The sequence below is a fragment of the Syngnathus typhle genome, linkage group LG12 (genome assembly GCF_033458585.1).
Source record: "Syngnathus typhle isolate RoL2023-S1 ecotype Sweden linkage group LG12, RoL_Styp_1.0, whole genome shotgun sequence".
NCBI lineage: Eukaryota > Metazoa > Chordata > Actinopteri > Syngnathiformes > Syngnathidae > Syngnathus > Syngnathus typhle.
Genome location: NC_083749.1, coordinates 9,008,344 through 9,027,918, shown reverse-complemented (window position 1 = coordinate 9,027,918; position 19,575 = coordinate 9,008,344). Strand labels below are relative to the sequence as shown.

At 38.5% G+C, this 19,575-nt stretch overlaps 1 protein-coding gene across 1 annotated transcript in view; it reads left to right on the top strand.

Moving 5' to 3' along the window:
* The first annotated feature begins 315 nt into the window (after nucleotides 1–315).
* The window catches only part of si:ch211-196i2.1 (collagen alpha-1(I) chain), a 57,947-nt gene continuing 38,687 nt past the window's right edge, over nucleotides 316–19,575 (top strand). Inside the window, exons 1-6 of the mRNA XM_061293227.1 lie at nucleotides 316–565; nucleotides 8,502–8,649; nucleotides 9,818–9,976; nucleotides 11,844–12,036; nucleotides 13,785–13,916; nucleotides 14,855–14,935. Coding sequence (XP_061149211.1) covers nucleotides 391–565; nucleotides 8,502–8,649; nucleotides 9,818–9,976; nucleotides 11,844–12,036; nucleotides 13,785–13,916; nucleotides 14,855–14,935 — 888 coding nt within the window. The 5' untranslated portion in view covers nucleotides 316–390. The remainder of the gene's footprint in view (nucleotides 566–8,501; nucleotides 8,650–9,817; nucleotides 9,977–11,843; nucleotides 12,037–13,784; nucleotides 13,917–14,854; nucleotides 14,936–19,575) is intronic.

Sequence of the window (19,575 nt, the reverse complement as noted above, 5' to 3'; positions counted from 1 at the left end):
CTTTGGAAGGGGGCGTGGTCATTTTCAGTGGGTGGGGTCATTATGGGTTTTTTGGGGGGGAGAGGGTAATTTGTGTCATGTTATGACACAAATGACATGGTGTCTGTATAGCAATTGCTCTCCCCCCCCCCCCAAAAAAACCATATATCCAATAACAAAAAGTTCAAAAAGGTAAAAAAGGCCTCCTATTCAGTCCTCTTGCGAGCTGCGTTTGGATTGAGCCTTAATATAATCATGGAGAAATGCAGGGTTCCAATTGGACACATAGGAGAACGTGGGCGGATCTTGTCTGGCTTCATAATTTGATTTAGCCCAGGGGTCAAACAGTTGCCGGTTGAAGTGGAGGAAGAGAGAACCGGACAGTTAACAAAGACCAGCGAAGACAGTCGCATGCTTTATCCACAACACACTTTGGCACCGGAATACACGATGGAGATGCTGTGCTGGTGGCCTCAGTGGACACTCTCACTTCTTGGGTTTAGTAGCTTGTGCTGGAGCACCTCAGAAGATTTCTCAACCTTGCTTGATTACGGAGGAGAGACTGGTTCCGGGATGCTGCACACAGGTAAGAGAAGCCTCCATACATAGATAAACCTCCATACTAGCAATCAAATTATTCACTCATTTAAAATGCATTGCAATTAACGAGTCCCAAAATGGCATAAAAAGCATCTGTCATCTTGTAAGTGGGAGAACTTGCGCAATTGGTGGGTGTCTAATTACCTAATTGTCCCACTGTATATATACTAAAATATATATATGCTAAAATTCAATTTTATGGATTCCCTACCCAATGAAGGACTACGAATGGAGAATAGCACTTCTACTAAATCCGATATAACCATCTTATTGTTTATGATGTGACAATGATTTATGGTATTAAATGTTGTCCATTAAATCCATCCATTCATTCGTTCGTTCATTCATTCATATGTATCAAATATTTACAAAATAAAATGACAGCAATGACAACTTGCTCTTCAGTTTGAACAATAAATATATTGTTGTTGGAACATATTGAATACTGTAGGTTGAAAAGGAATTGCCAATCATTTATAATTGGTCACTTTCCAGGCCACGTCCAGTTGAAATTCCCGATATCTGTAACCTTCTTGCCATTTTCACGTGGATGCATTTCACATATTCAATTATCCACCTCTAAATTTAGGAATTTGGTTTTGCACAAAACAGCCCAAAGTTGGGTCAACCCAACTTCTTGGGTCGGTCCAATTGTCAGCCCTGCACTTTTATCGGTGTGGAAATAATAATCATTCAATCATTAGATTTCTATTAATTGCTTAGCCCAAAGTCTCAGTTGGTCTTTTTTGGACAGCACACAATCACTTTCAATTGTGCAAATAGAAACAGGAGATGAATCCGATTCATACATGTTCCATCTCTTGGAACTTGGAAGGATTTGAATGTGCCATCTAGACTAAGTTAAAGACAACATCCCGGCGGCTTGACTCTCTCAGCAGCGTTTGTTTTCTCAGAATTGTTGATAGAGTGACAGAAGTGCACACGCTGTTGCGTTTACATTGTGTTGAACTTCTCTAATCCTATCATGACCTGCTGAAATTGATCTCCGATTGGCACTGTGCCAGGCGCCTGAGTGAGTTACGTCTGAATTCCTCAGCAACACACTGTTTGTTTTGCTGCTTGGTTTGCAGCACATTTCCTTTTTTTGCGTAATCTTTTTGTTATATGGCAGAGGGAAATGCATCTATAGAACTTCAACTTCTTAAGTGTGACTGTAGTCTGATTTTGTATTGCCGAATAATATGACCTCTATGATCTGTTTCATCATGTTCCAGATATATTGATTGATTGATTGATTGATTGATTGAATATTTATTATCTATATATATATATATATATATATATATTTATATCTCACCAATGTTGAGAGCTGCTGTTTCTCAAAAATCCAAAGAATGAATAAATAAATAGAGTTCTTCAAGATGCTTAGCAGACAGTATATATATTTGTCGCCTAATTTTTCCTATAAATTTCATTTAGCTCATCCGCCTCACAGTTCACCGGTGCAGGGTTCGATTTGGGAAAAGGAAAGAAAAAATATTTATCAGTGACGGGAAGGATAATGGTTTCGGAGAAAGCAAGGATCTCAAGTTTATGGGTGAAAGATAAAAGAGATTAGGTCATGCCTCGGGCCTCCATGGCTTTTTCCCCCGACAGGCTCACTCATCTTGTACTATAACTCATGATGACACAGCAGCGTGAATTTGGGGATTTTGTCTGCCAGTTGAATGAAAGATGCAACCATAATGATGATAATACTTCATGAAAAAATAATGATGAAACGAGAACCCCTTTGAACAAAAAAAATCAGTAACCTAATACAAAAATAAATTTTTCATTGTGGGTTGTTACATGAATTATAACTATTCACGTGTGAACCCTTGAAGCAAAATTCCATTGCAAGTGATATAGCTTAAACATTCCGCTTTCAAAGCAGCTTTGATTTGACTTCATCTAACACTGTACAACTGTGTGCGTTATCAGCAAGAACAGACCTCAGCTCCAATCTTTCATTCTGTCTGAAATGAATCCGTGGAGTTTCTCAACCATTTCTAAGGTCTCATCTAGATCCTGAACAGATGTGGCTTGACTAATAGTGCAACTTTGTTTTCATTTTGTTACATTTTTGTGATACTCAAGAGTTGAATGTTAATATACGTAGATGTGCTTCTCACGATCTGAAAGTTCATACCGTACCCCGTGACCTTTTCTTCTTTTTTTTTTTTTTTTTACTGGATATCAAAAACACTCATGGGATAATTCAAGATTGGTGGATGGATATATAATGAACTTTATCAACCGGCTGCATTGCAACTCTAGCCAATGACAACAATTTTGTCATTGTTGGCCAATCACTGGATGAGCTAATACAGAGAAATGACATGCTTTAATTTTTTTTATGAAAGGCCACATTTAAAAATTCATCGACATCAAAAGTGATGATAGTTTTTAATATTTAAATAATTAGGTTACATGATTCTTATAATGTGTCTTGACAGACATTGCAGACATTTAGCATTAAATTTGTTAAACAATAAACGCACACACACGCACACGCACACGCGCACACACACAAACACACGTACTGAAGGATAAATATTTGATTTGTGTATTAAAACACATTTTGACTTGTCTAGTCAGTCTATAAAGAAACTTTTTGACTCCTAATAATATCAGTCGACATCAAAATGAAAGGCATTAAGCCAAAGCAGATCAAAAACCCAGCGACACACAATTCTCCTCAAGCAGTTTATGATGTCATTGCCAGGATAATGCCAGCTGCAAGCTGGGGCATCTGCATCCAATGAAATGAAAAAAATGCTGTTTCTTGGTGAACCACAGATCCATGATCTGCCACCCATTAACTCATAATAACATGCGGTCAGAGGAGGCATGGGAGGCCGTGCCTCCCCTGCCATCATGAAAAGTTTATTACCAAAAGTTTATTATAAAGTCATTTTCCTATTAATTTCAGGAGTTTTGTACCATTTTGAACCAAAATGGTTGAATTTTTATAGTTATTTTAAAACCGAAGACAATTCGCTCTGAGGAGCCAACTTCCTGCCTTGCCTCCTCTGAGGATTGCGTTATCACACGGCTGCTTATACTGACGGTCTATGCAGTTAGACTGAACTGCTGTCTGTCTCTATGTCGCTGTTTAAGTGTTCAAACACTGTGGCTATATTAACTAATTTCTGTAGTTACGCTGATGTATATAATATCTAGTGTTTTTTGTCATCTGTCTGTATCGACGTGTTTCTTTTCACCGGTGTCAAACTCAAGGCCCGGGGGCCAGATACGGCCCGCCACATCATTTTATGTGGCCCGCGAAGACAAATTGTGCATCAAATTCGTGTGTCATTACTAGAATTGCAAAATGTCTTCACTTTTAATAATATCTGTTTTTTTTAAATATTTGACCAGTTTTTACTCGTCTGATTTGAAAACGAGTTTTTTGTCAGTTTGTTTTGTAGCTTTTACTGTATATAATATGGGGTGCTCATACAATTATTTGGGTTGACAATCATAATAGCCCTCCGAAAGAAGCTCTGACTACAATGCGTCCGTGAAAAAAATTTGTTTGACACCCCTGTGTTATTGTCAACACGTGACATATAGATAGCCTGGAGAAACATAATACAAGACCTGCATTGCAGGGTCATATTATCACTGGTTGGTTTCAGTTGTTCAGTGTGTCGGTTTGTTCTGAGTATTTTGTAGTTAACATGACTTACAACCAGTCTGAAAATACAAGAGTGACATGTAAAAGCAATTTCGAAGTGAGCTCTCATGTGCACATGTCATTATCTGGTGTTGAATACATGGGCCTGCAAATGCAATACTACTGCGACATTAATCCTCAGGATGGGATTTCCCCTCCTTCCGTAGTGTCGTTAATGTTTAACTCCTTCCGATTCCTGTTTTTTGTGTACCGGAACTAGCTATAGGAAGTAGCCACAAGGTGGCACAAATCCCCTGCAGACTCTTCAACTTTCCAGCCTCCTGCATGCAGGCCTGCTGCTTTGTAAACTTTATTTTTTTTAATTTTTTTTGTGACAGGCTCCAGTGTTCTTAAACAGTACTTTGAATGGATTACATTGATAGCAACAAGAGAGAAGAATAAATGACGGGAAGCAATGTTGTCTCTGTTTGACGTTCCAGAAAATTTTCAATGAGCTGAATTGAGTTGTTGTCTCTTGTAGCCTCAGGTTTTGCCTCCTTGATGTAATTGAAAGAAACAACAGGATAAGCAAAAATCTGCAGTACAAAAAGAAGTTTCTTCCTTCATCCTATCGGGTGTCTACTTAAAATGCAGAACTTCTATCTTTGACACTGGATATAGACCATTCGTCCAATATGGATTTAATGCCTATTTTCATTTGCTGCCTTTACTTAAGTGCAGAACGATTTGTTACACATTCCCGATTATTATATGAACTACAGTGTGTCAACACAAAGTGGCGACAATATGAAATTACCATTCTGATTAAATGTTTGCTGTACTTTAAATCTACACTGGGTGTTGTTTTGACGGTCTTTCTTTGTGCTGCTTGTGAATATGCACATGCCATTATACCATCTCAACTGAGGCGGAACATATCTAATCAAATTGTAACCCCATTGAATCGAACCATTGCTCTGACAAGACATGTATGCATGTCAGATTGTTTCAGTAACTGCATATCAATCAAAATCATGACAGGACCACCCTTCTCTAGTTTGTGGATTGAAGTATGTTACTGGAAACAAATGATGATCATTTCTCCCCGGTGGACACTTACCTTTTGTGCTGTTGCAGATGAGTGCATGTTGAAGGCTTCTGAGACGGAAGTTTATCGCGTCTGGTACCGAGTGAGCCATTGGGCCTTGTTATAAATACAGCTGTGATATGCATTCACTGCATTTGCTGTCCTTCCTCCTGCCCTCCATTGGACTATTAGACCTGTTAATAGGCATGTCGTCACAGATTTTATGTAATTCTCTAAAAGGGACACACACAAACAGAAGGTTTATCAATTACATGCCGAGATGGGGAATCTGTGTGTTGTTCACAGTGCACTCCTTTGGTAACTTTCAGTTTGGCTAGAGGTGTGCTCATCACTTAAAGCAGGGGTGTCAAACTCATTTTTTTCGCGGGCCGCATTGTAGTCATAGCTCGTTCGGAGGGCCATTATGACTGTCAACCCAAATAAATGTATGAGCACCTCGTATTATATACAGTAAAAGCTACAAAACAAACTGACAAATAACTCGTTTTTAAATCAGACTCGTCAAATATTTAACAAAACACGTTATTATTAAAAGTGAAGACAATTTGCAATTCTAGTAATGACACACAAATGTGATGCACAATTTGTCTTCGCGGGCAACATAAAATGATGTGGCGGGCCGTATCTGACCCCCGGGCCTTGAGTTTGACACCAGTGGCTTAAAGCATCAGTGGAAAAGTATAGGAATACATATTTTCCTGTACTCATTCATTTCTTTCATTATTGATCTGGTGATACTTGGTCAGGATGCTGATATTTTTCCATCAGAGCAGGTGGAAGTCTTTAAGGACCTTCCCATTTGAGTTTCCTCCATTTACGGAAGCAGGGTCGGGTAGTTGTGCTAGCTGTCATAAAGCTGCTCTATCTGTCACTCCATCATTCTGCATATTCGAGTAAAAAGAACTTGGCGCTGTACGATGTGGAAGATAATTCTGCTTCTCTTTATTATGACTGCTGGACACATTGTGACAAACTGATGATTCGAACAAAAACAATCCGCTGAGACAGTAAATTTTGTGTTTCATTACGTTTACACATTTCTTTTAATGATTAAAATGAATTAAATTAATAAAAATTGTGTTCTTTAAAATTTTTAATTGCTATCTATCTATCTATCTATCTATCTATCTATCTATCTATCTATCTATCTATCTATCTATCTATCTATCTATCTATCTATCTATCTATCTATCTATCTATCTATCTATCTATCTATCTATCTATCTATCTATCTATCTATCTATCTATCTATCTATCTACCTACCTACCTACCTACCTACCTACCTACCTACCTACCTACCTACCTACCTACCTACCTACCTACCTACCTACCTACCTACCTACCTACCTACCTACCTACCTACCTACCTACCTACCTACCTACCTACCTACCTGTCTGTCTGTCTGTCTGTCTGTCTGTCTGTCTGTCTGTCTGCTTGCCTGTCTGTCTGTCTGTCTGTCCCTCTCTCTCTCGCTCTCTCTCGCTCTCTCTCTCTCTCTCTCTCTCTCTCTCGCTCTCTCCATTTATTTTTTGTACCTCGAGGTACAAAGGGGTGTATGTGTTCAATAATCAGAATCAAAACAATCAGTCCTGAAAGTCTTCACTCTTAACAGATCTCAGACATCTGATACAGCTGTTTTACTTTGAAACAAAACATAAGCATGACTGGGTGACACTTCCCCTGTCTCCCCCTCGTTTTTACCTCTCATCTTAATAGTTTGATCCTGTTATTATAACACTTGAAGAAAAGCATGCAATTTAAAGCGTTTCCCTCGAGGCCATGAGGAAATTTTCTTTCATGAATCGGGCTAATAAGTTTGGACTCATTGAGCTTTGAAAAGAAAAACTATGGCGTTTTAGATATTAATGTTTTTCCATCAAAAATCCCCATCCACGCCCACGTTTTTGCCTGCCATTTATTATCCAATGTACTTATCGATCATCTTAAAAAGTAATGATGTCCACTAAAACCTTGTATTTGCTAATCTTTGTTGATGTCCCCCCCTCCCAATTCTCATATTTTCATGCTTAAATTAGCTCATTAGCAAACTATTTGACCTCATTTCACGAGTTGTGGTTAAGGGCAAGAGTGCACCTAATTCAAATAATTTCTCGCTCTCTCTAGTGACTAGAGTTTAGTCTCTCTTCTGCTCCCTCGCTCTCTCTCTTTCGTTCTCTCTCTCTTTCTCTCTCTCTTTCTCTCTCTCTCCATCCATCTCTGAGAAGGCCCATATGTTGGGATTCTTAGTGACCTGCAGTAAAATGTTCCATCAGTTGCATTCCTCTGGGCTGCAGAGTGTGACCACAGAGAAAGCTCTGTGTTGAAGGCATCTGTCTGGCATGGCTAGGATGGCCAGGATGTAAAACGTAAATAGCTGACAGATTTGGATTCAGTTACAAAACCAATGGTGCACTCTCCTAGAAGTCAGAAGTGTTTCCATGTTCAAGAGGCTCATGTTCTACTCCTGAATGATCCGCTGGTGATGCAGAAATGTACACAATAAACCACCTCCAAAATATATGCTGACAGCTGACATTTATGTTTGAAATGAATCCATTTATTCTCAGATGAGAATGTGATCAGTATAAATATTCCAGCTTTCTCTCACTTCCGCTATGTAATCAAAAGCACTTTGCATACTTTCCCCTCATAAAGCGTAATTTCTGAGCAGGATATGGCATATTTGCTATCCATTACATTCTGTGGCATCGAGTGAAAAAAACAAGTTTAAACAAGGCAAAATGTGCCAGCCCTCTCTAAACTTTTATACTCAACGAGTCCATGAGTGAATTTCCGCTTTTTAATAATGGCATCAGTAAGTGGTCTGTTCGCGGCATGCTAAGCTCCACAGTATGTTGTAATTACCCACAAGTGAAGGAGATGGGTTCTGCCTGTTTGCCACCTGGATCAGCCGATTTAATCTTTAATCTTTTTGGGTGGCACTTTCTCGTTAATATTTTGATTTAATTTTATGATACAAAAGATGGAGGATTCTGAGACTTAATCAATAAGATACTCCTCTTCATAAATTAATTTGATATTGGGTAAAGTCACTTAGTTCCCCCCAAATCTAAAAAATTGTTTTGAAAATTACAAATATACAGAATATCCAAACACAATGCAATGTTATTTTGTTGACGATTGAAGAAATGTAATTGTGCATTTAGTTAATTGAATTATCTCGCTCCAGATGAGGTGGACATTCTGCTGGAGTTTTCCATTCAGTCATTCAACAGTCCAAATACCTCTATGACCATGGAGGATGGCAGGTGCCCAGTCCTACAGGTGGGACAGTACTCCGTCTTGGCTCGCCCTCTGACGCAGCTCTTCACTGAAGGGTATGATTTTATCTTTAGCTGCATGTCTTCTTAAATGATCAGCTCTATTGATTTTGAGTAAAATCTACATTCGGTTGCTTCACATTGGAGAAAAATCAGAATTCCTTATGTCGTTGGTGTTAATGTTTAAAAAAAAAGCATAAACACTAGCATAGGAGGAAGGCGTATGGCAATAATGAGGTAAAGCAGGGGTGTCAAACTCCTTTTTTTCACGGGCTGCATTGTAGTCATAGCTTCTGTCAGAGGGCCATTATGACTGTCAACCCAAATAAATGTATGACTACCTCATATTATATACAATAAAAGCTACAAAACAAACTGACAAATAACTCGTTTTCAAATCAGACGAGTAAAAACTGGTCAAATATTTAAAAAAAAAGATCTTATTAAAAGTGAAGACAATTTGCAATTCTAGTAATGACACACGAATTTGATGCACAATTTGTCGTCGCGGGCCACATAAAATGATGTGGCGGGCCGTATCTGGCCCCCGGGCCTTGAGTTTGACACCTGTGAAGTAAAGGTCAGCTGGCTGTGTCTCTTGATCCTCAGTTTATGACAACATTCTGTGATGTAACCTGAATTTTTAAGGCTATTAAAAAGTAGTAAAGTCTTTATTTACAAGATATACTGTATGTGTAAAAAAAACACCTATAGAGCATGAATAACAACAGTCACAGGAGGAAAAAAAAGTACTGACTTGTAATACTGATTTACAAACTAGTTCATTAGGCACTGTTTGTAACTGTTGTAATTGTTATAAACCGATGATCCTCTATAACATTATTTGCTCTTGAGGAAAATTAGCTCTTGTCAAGTTGCAATAAAAGTGTTGCTTTGGAGGCATGTGAATCAATTTCAGACTGGGGAAAAAAAAGTTTGGGTTTCAGTTACTATAGATCTTGTATGTCACCAGTCACTTGTATTGAGGCATCTTGTATTCTTCCCCGTGTAATTAACAAAGTTCACATTTTCATTATACTATATAGTATGCCTTAAATGGCAATATTACTAATTTGACAACTACTAGAACTGTTGGTGCTATGTTCATTTATTGAAATATCTGATGACATACTTTCAATATTTCCAAGGCAATCTATTGCACACTACGTTGTGTTTTCTTTGTTCAATAACATCTCAGAAAAAACAGTGTCTTGTTTGTGTTTAGGTTTGCTCACGAGTTCAGTCTACTGATGCAGTTGAAGACGCCTCAGAGAGTTGAAAGCAGCGTGTTCACTCTGTTGAATCCAGACAACCATATCATGCTCCAACTGCGAATCAGTGCTTTCACCATTATCCTCACTGGAGCCCAGCAACGGCACTATGAGTGAGTCTACGTTCCCGTTTCATATTCGTTTGTTTTTATTTTCTTTTGTCTTGCTTTTTCAGTCCAACATCCATAGTATTGCAGTGGGTACCGTATTGGCCCGAATATAAGACGATCCTGATTATAAGACGACCCCCTCTTTTTCAAGACTCAAGTTTGAAAAAAGACTTTTTGAACACCAAATTTAATTTTTATACAGAAAATAATTACAGTATATCTGAAACAAACGATTATAACAATATATTCGAGAGAAAAAGCATGTTATTTTGCCTCATTCAAATCATGCAAAAAATGTCTATCACATCTTAATATCTGAACATTTAAATATATAAACTAAAGTGCAATCACAATTATAGATGAATGGCTTCTGGTTTTTGAAATGTAAAGAAACCAATCTACTGTGATAAAACAATAAAATTGCAATAACTGCATTAACCATCAAAGTAAAGTCTAACTGTAACTAGTCTTGAAACAAATCTGAATAAGGAAAAACATTGCAATAAAATAATGCAAACTCCTACCGTTATTTTTATTTTTATTCTTCGTGACAGGGATTTGCTTTGGCCTGGGGAGTTAAGTTCAGCATTCACTTTGAAGATATCTGGCGCCATCTAGCGTTGTGAATGGGAATAATGTCTAGACCGCGAATGTAAGACGACCCCCACTTTTTCAGTCTTATTTCAATGCAAAATACACCATCTTATATTCGGGCCAATACGGTATATGCTCGGGCTTAAAACAAGGACATGGCCAAGCAAGCTTTATTGTGCTGCATTTACTTGACTTTAATGCTTTACATATGCAAAAAAAAGATAAAAAATAAACTATGTAATATAAATAATATAAATAATTCTAAAAAGATAAATTAAATGTATTGTTTATTTATAAATCTATAATATTTTATTAATTTATTTAATATATAAGTAGAATAAATAGCACTGCACCTTAAGCAAAAAATCCAGATGTCAGATTCCTATCAAAACCATTATGTGAGATTGTATGATAAAAGCCTGTGCCCTTTCAGAATGTGTAAAAAGGAGGGAAGATGTTATATGGATGAGCTTGATTTCTTTTAGACTAAATAATTTCTTCAGACATTTTCAAATATGTTAAACCTTCTCAGTTCCTGTGGGGCATACCACAATTTGAGAGTTACCAGGTCTCTTCACATGCAGTCTGGAACTCTGCATAATGTATCAAAACAGGAGATTGAATGTAGATTATCGTAATGCTGCAACAAACAAACGGGAAACTTTATGCACGTTATTTTTTCTGTATATTTAGATCACTGGCATTAATGAAAAGCCGATTTGATTATTAGTGTCTGTGGTGGGCTTGGTTAAAGGAAAATTGTCCGCCCAAAATATATTAAACTCTACTAGCTAGCATATCAAAGTCTCTGGAGTCATAAAAACCCCTCCATGCAGAATCCTCCAAAGGCTTGGAGCTTATTTTGGCCACACAATGCTGTAATTATGGATTCTTTCTCAAATAGATGTATTTACTATCCACATATCCTACTGTCCATTTTTAAACGATAGATAGATGTGGTACTCGATAGTGAGTCGGTGGTCGCCACGGAGATGTATTTTGTTGGACTGGGTTGTTGATTAAAAAAAAAATGCGTATGCCATATTGACAATATTTTTTCCACCGTTCTTTTCAACATATTTCCTTTTTTAAACTTCTGTCATTATCTTTTGGAACCCTGTGTTTAGAGTAATGTTTGCGCACACAAAAAATAATCTGTTCTCATTGCTGTGATTACTTCAATAAAATTCAGATAAGATAACTTTCTTTCTATTATTCAGTTTTTAATCTTTCTCACTTGTGAATCATCACCAATCTACACTACTCTCTTGTTCAGGTTCCCCATCCGTGATCTGACTGATGGGCAATGGCATCATGTAGCTATCAGTGTGTCTGGCCAACGTGTGGCAATATTTGTGGACTGCACTCTGCTGGAGAGTGTGGACTGGGTCAACCAAGGGCTGGGGATCAAAACCGATGGACTCTTCATCATTGGAGGCATCATTGAAGGCTTTGAGACACCATTTGAAGTAAGTTGTCGACATCTGGAATGGAGTGAGGCAGTGTTTATTGTACTGCTCTTGCATTGGGTTGACTACATTGTGTAGTTGTACCTCATGGAGCGATCAGTGAATGTAAAAGCTCTGGTTTACCTGATAAAGAATGTTTGTGATGATTCCTGAGATTACTGCTGTATAATTCTGACAGCAGTAGTCAATGCCTTTCATTTGATTCTGATTTTTTTACCGTATTTTCCGCATTATAAGGTGCACTGGATTATAAGGCGCACCTTCAATGAATGGCCCATTTTAAAACTTTGTCCAAATATAAGGCGCATCGGATTATAAGGCGCATTTTCAATGAATTGCCAATTTTAAAACTTTGTCCGTGTATAAAATATATACATTTGGCCCGCGGGCCGGACTTTGGACAAGCCTGCTGTAGTGACTCCATATATAAGGCGCACCTGATTATAAGGCGCGCTGTCGGCTCTTGAGAAAATTGGAGGTTTTTAGGTGCGCCTTATAGTGTGGAAAATACGGTACACCTTTTTGTTTAAATGTTCAATAAATCAATCAAAGTTCTGTACAAATAAATAAATAAAAGGTACAGTATATCCAGATGGTTGGTATGAGGGGCCTCTCATAGGTTAGGCTTTTGTTTAATACAAGTCTACACAGACACACACATGCAGGAAGGAACAACCAAGAAGATATTTGTGGCCCTGTCCAAACTCATTCCCTATTCATTTGATAGACAGATGTGCAGCTGCAACGCTAAGAAACCATCTGTTTGTTTTTGTTAAATACTCCATGTATGAGAATCCCTTTAATGGTAAGTCCCTCCCAGGTATCAGTGTTATTCTAAAAACACAATATCCTTAATATGATAGACATATGAAGACAGATGAATAAAAGACAAGACAGATTTTCATGGGAAAAAAAAACAAAACAAAAAACAGGGACAATGTGGTTACATTCAACTTTCTACTCTTTTAGCCGACATCACTTTATGGAAACAATAAAATTTCATTTCGGCTTTTGGTGAGGTCTGCACTGTACAATTCTATTCATGATAATTAGGGTGTTGCTAAAACACTGCTTTCTGAAGACTGTTGCCCAGTGCTGTTTATAAACATAAAATGTATAGATGAGGTCATTGTAAGATGTGTTGACATCAGATTTAATGTGATGCATCGTTGACCGAGAACTAAACACCCACTCTATATTCCGGTTGTGTTAATTGCTGCATCATGTTCATTATGTTGCCACACACATTGTTTTATTGCTGGTTCAGTGTGTTTGCATTTTCTTTTCCAACATGTAACACCACCACAAATGGCGGCCATCTTTTTCCTATGGAACAGACATGTTGGATCATTCTTTGTTTTGTGAGATATGGGACTTTTCTGGCTCATTATATTTCCCTTGCCAGAAAACATAAAGCATTTTGAATGACTTTCCATTGCAGGTATGTTTAAAGGTGAAGCAGCAGGGAGACATTCATCATGATTCGGGTTTTCCCCTTGACAGATGCATTTATTTTTGGATTAAAGTTGTATTGTAGACTTATTGGCATGCACTAGCATGCCTGAGGTTGGCAAAGCCATGATACTCACACACGGTTAGAACTGTATAGTCACTGCCCACATTACTGTAGAAACTTGTATAATCTATTGAAATTCCAAATGAGAGCTGTATCAAAAATTTAGCTTTTACAAAGATAAAAAAAGGCACATTTTGATTGACAGACTCAGAATGACATTGTGTTGTTGTAGGGTCATCTACGACAGCTCACTTTCCTGATGAACAACCCGGATGCTGCTCGGCAACACTGCACCCACCACCCACCAGGTTGTGGTGGGGACATCTTCAAAGCTCTACGCTCCCAACACAACACTGCTTTGGAGGTTAGAAAAGGATCACAAACATTGTACATCCATGGAGAATTGCAAAAAAAAAAATTGGAACTCCATTAATATATTCCAACACCAAAACAAATAAAACCACCTGTATTGTTTGGGACAAATAAAAGGAGGATCTTATCATGACACATAATAAAACAAAATGTAAAAAAATGACTGCTGTACATTGGGACAAGCTGGAAACTACAGCAGCCATTCATCCAGTGTGTTCCTGTAAGGTGGTGTGCCCTAGTAAGTAGTTTCAAGAATGTGGCCAATTGCCGAGGTACATGCACAAGACAATGAGGCTGATTTTATCCAGATTTCATCCACTCTCGACGAAGGACATCAAATGCCTATCATCAACTCTCATCATAATTTTCCTTCAAGATTATCTTTTATTCTGACATGTTGAGAATGGACTTGTCCCAATATTATCGGTGGGAACGACAATCTTATAGTTGTTATGTATGTGGACCGAACCACCCTGATCAGTGAGTTTGTTACTCTGTACGTTGGCTGGCCTGGAAACGCCTTAGATGGATGAAGAAGTTTGGGATAGGAAAGTTTGAGCTTTTCTACTGAAGCGGCTGCCAACCACAACCCGACTCCGGATAAGCATTAGATGAATTGGATGGATGGATGGATGGATGGATGGATGGATGGATGGATGGATGGATGGATGGATGGATGGATGGATGGAAGTGTTTCCTTTGCTGCATCGCTATCTTACACTGGTCCCGCCTCTGGTCCTCTTCGGAAACACTTGGGAAACATTGGAACATACCGAAAGGGTCATAACTATAGAAAGGTAAGTCAAGGTACATTATTTATTATTTCATACAAGAATCAAAAACAACTTTTGGCTGTTCTTCAGCATACGTATCTCTGCTGTGTAATATCCAACTCTGTGTGGTTTTTGAATCGAGTCTGTTTTCTTTCAGATTCTACAATTGCCCTCAGATGACCTCAACAACCTGATGGGGCTTTCAGAGGATGAATTGAATCTTATCCTTCGCGGCACTGTAAGTCCATATCTTGGCCATTTGACTCGAGAAAATCTGCCAAATTCACACTTGACGTTATTGGAATAAAAAGTTAACAAACAAACAAGCAAAGAAGTTGAGTTGGCTGGGTTGAAAATGACTCCATTTTGTCTCCACTGATTATGTGGGCAAGGTGACCACACTGCCGTCATGGTGATGGTTTCCAGCTGTTTATAAGCAGGCAATTCTGTGCAATTTTCCTTGTTTCAGTGGTTTTGCTTTTTCATCAACTTATCTCGATAAACCCAATGGGCATACTTGTCTTATTAATGCAATATGCAGCCGCAGGTCATTGGGCCCAACCAGCCACTTTGTCTCTTGTGACCGACTAGCTCATTGTATGACTGCGAAAGAATTTAGTAAGGAAAAACTTTTGACCAGTGGTTTATGGTTTAAAAAAAAAAAAAAAAGATTACGTACATGTTTTGGGCTGTTGTTTTCCTCTGCACATACAGTTTATCCATCCATTCATTTTTGCGGCTTATCATGTTCAGGGTCACAAGTGAGCTAGCATTGATTTTCACTAGCAGGTTACAAGGAATCACCATTCCATGCATCTGAACACATGACGAGGTGACCAATTCCAATACTAGTCCGGTATTAACCTAACATGCTTTTTGGAGGAAACCAGAGAACCCAGAGAAAACCCATGTAGAAATGTGAAAAACATCCAGCCAAGTTTAAAAAAAAAAAAGAACCCATTTTTGTCAAACTGAAAATAAAATTATATATATATATATGTATACCGTAATTTCCGGACTATAAGGCGCACCTAAAAACCTAAAATTTTCTCAAAAGCCGACAGTGCGCCTTATAGTCCGGTGCGCCTTATATATGGACTACATTCTTAAATCTAAACTGGCTCGAAGCATTGTGTCATGAAATCAATCAAAAGTGGCCCGCTGAAGACTATGAATCATGAATCAAAACTATGGATCTTTATTTTGTGATTATAAATTAATTTGTTCCGTCTGAAGTTGAAATAGAAATGATAAATAGAGAATCATCCATCCATTTTCTGTACCGCTTAGTCCCCACTGGGGTCGCGGGCGTGCTGGAGCCTATCCCAGCCATCATCGGGCAGTAGGCGGGGGACACCCTGAACCGGTTGCCAGCCAATCGCAGGGCACACAGAGACAAACAACCATTTGCACTCGCACTCACACCTAGGGACAATTTGGAGTGTTCAATCGGCCTACCAAGCATGTTTTTGGGATGTGGGAGGAAACCGGAGTGCCCGGAGAAAACCCACGCGGCCCCGGGGAGAACATGCAAACTCCACACAGGGAGGGCCGGAGGTGGAATCGAACCCGCACCCTCCTAACTGTGAGGCGGACGTGCTACCCAAGTGCGCCACCGAGCCGCCCTAGAGAATTATTTGATTTGGATTAAAAATCTGACATGATGCATTAATGGTGCGCCTTATAGTCCGGTGCGCCTTATATAAGGACAAAGTTTTAAAATGGACCATTCATTGAAGGTGCGCCTTATAGTCCGGAAAATACGGTATATATATTTTTTTATCCAAGAAATCACAATATCATTTGCTGTTTTGCGCAGCTCGACTTTATTTATATTCTGCCAAAACAACAATGGCGTTCATACGGGTACAGAATTAATTGCAAATTTTAAACTGGCCAAGTCAACCACTCTCCAAATTCTGTAGTCATGTATTTTCCTGCTAAAAATGGACGCCTGGTAGTAAACCGACCAGGCAAACAAACAATGGTAAAAACTTGGATAAGGATAAAAAAGAAAGCGCCAAGCATATGGTCATAATGGTGTGGATTTTAAACATATTCAATACATTGTAAAAATCACTCTCCAGACCAAATAAAAATATAAAGTAGTTCTTTTTTAAACGTTTGTTTACTCTGGCTCACTGATGTTTTATGAATACATTAGGATCAACTTTATAGACTAAATAGAAAGCAAAAACGCTATGAATAGCTCCAGCAATTTTCAAAGTCATGCATATTGAAAATATAAATAATGGGATTTTGTTTCCTGTATACAGTGTTGTGAATGTGATATATAACACTCCATGTCATGCTAGTGTCATCAGGAACAGTTTATCCATTCAAATGGTATTGAGAAGCTTTTTCGATGATGTAGTTGATGTTTTGGATTGTAAACAAATGAGGGAACAAGCGACACCATATGCTCAATTTACTGAAATCCGCATTGGCTGACTTGCTCTTACTATTCATGTATTTCCATTTTTCCATTTTTATTGTGAGTGTGTCTGCTGGCTCTGCCTCTTCAGTCTGTGTGAATCTCATCGTCTTCCCTCCCTTTTTGTTTATATGCTATACTCTGAGAAATGCTGTTATTTCTCTACATTTTTGAGTGCTGTTCTATGCCGGTCCTCCAGTCTACCGTATTTTCCGCACTATAAAGCGCACCGGATTATAAGGGGCACCTTCAATGAGTGGCCCATTTTAAAACTTTGTCCATATATAAGGGGCACCACATTACAAGGCGCACCTTCAATGAATAGCCCATTTTAAAACTTTGTCCATACATAAGATAAATACATTTGGCCCGCGGGCTGGACTTTGGACACGCCTGCTGTAGTGGCTCAATATTGGTCCATATATAAGACGCACCTGATTAGAAGGCGTCGGGTTTTGAGAAAATTGGAGGTTTTTAGGTGTCTTTTAGTGCAGAAAATATGATAGTTAAAGTTGACATTTCTATATACTGTTTGAAAGACAGCTGTTTGCTCATATTCTGCTTTGGACTCTTAAAGTGGATAGACTGTCAAAATAAATTTAACCATTTGGTTCTTCTTTGTTCCTCCCACATCGCCCAAAACATGCTTGGTAGGCCGATTGAGTGCTCCAAATTGCCCGTAGGTGTGAGTGCGTGTGCGGATGGTTGTTCGTCTCTGTGTGCCCTGCGATTGGCTGGCAACCAGTTCAGGGTGTCCCCCGCCTACTGCCCGATGACAGCTGAGATAGGCTCCAGCACGACCCGCGACCCCCGTGGGGACAGAGCAGTACAGAAAATGGATGGATGGATGGATTATAGATTACATTTTAACCACAGTGTATGTTAAATTATTCAGAAATGACCATCTCAATACTAGCTTGGAACAAGATGCATTTTTCTTCTACCATTAGCAGTTGATAAACTGCTGCTATGGGTTTATTCTTTGCTAAGTTACTGCTGTTTACAATTAAAGTTAATAAGGCCAATCAACTGTCAACATTTTTTTCCAATTGGCTGTTGTTTGTTCAGATTACGACCAGGCGTTGTCTTCAAACAATTGTCCAACAAAAATTGTTTATAAATACGCTAATATATCACCTCTCAGAAATATTTAATCAAATTGCTCAATTGTTTTTAGTTTTGCTGCTTTACCCTTTTAAATTGTTTTTCCCCAATTCATACAATTCATAAAGGACAATAATCAGGGCTGAAGCATGACGGGATTAAAAAAAATTAAAAGAATTAAAGCCCCGTATTATTGCTATTTCTTCGTACATGTCTGAGATGTGCAACAAACATACTTACAGAAGAGTGAAAATTTGAAACAAAGTATTTTATAAAGCAATTTAACAAATATTCAATATTGCCAAATAAAACATTTTAAAAGCATTTTGATGACCAGAAAAGTGATCAAATGTCCATTTCAAATAACTTTCAATTGAAAAGGGTTGTTGGGATTTCTTTTACCTACGCAGCCTGCTTCTCATTAAATCCATGCATGTGACCTCTGGCGGTGCAACCATTGAGTTTCTGGCTCTCCTCAGTGTCTGCACACTCTCGGGGAAAAAAAAAGACAACCACTATATATTAACAAGAAGTATTTCCCCTCCATTATTGTCTGTTGTTTTTGTCTTTTGTGCGTCACATTTCTGACACGCGGCCACATTCCCACGGTTTCATGGCTTTGATGCATATGACTGTGCAGACAGGTGCTCTCTGTAGGGACGTGAGGCTTGAGCAGCTAATCCACACTCCTCCAGATGTTAAACACTCCCCGAAGTCAGGGGGCTCTATTAATGAATACCTCTATAACCAGGGCTATGAACTTTATCAAATAATGATGGTCCTAAATTTTTGTAATCTGGACTGGTTTATAGTTTCTTGCTTTTGTAAAAGCGTTGACTTATTTATTACCAGCTGAATAGTTTGTACATAACACCAACATACTGAAAGGTCAACGTAAAGTTGCGTAAAACTTAATCTGGACACCGACGTGATATGCTCAAACACACAAATATAATATGTGATAGCAGACCTAAATTCAACGACTTCTGAATAAAGTTGCCATTCTTGGATGATGCCCACCTCTGCCAATTGCTTTCTATTGATTACTTGAATTGCCCCTCCAAGAATATGGTGAACAAATTAACAGCCATGCTTTGATGGACAGCACTGCCTTGAGATTTTTTGTTTTTTATTTTACAAATGAGTATTTTTGGATTGTTTCTATGTATGAACTGAGTCGCCAACAATTAAATGGCTGCTTTCATTGGTATTTTCTTTTCATTCCTGTGACTTGGTTTTCACCTAACTGGTCAGGCTGCCTGAAGGGGGCTTGTTGTGTAAGATGAGGTCAGTGCCAGGTCATAGTTATATAGGAGAGAGAGTGTGATAGAGTGGTTAGC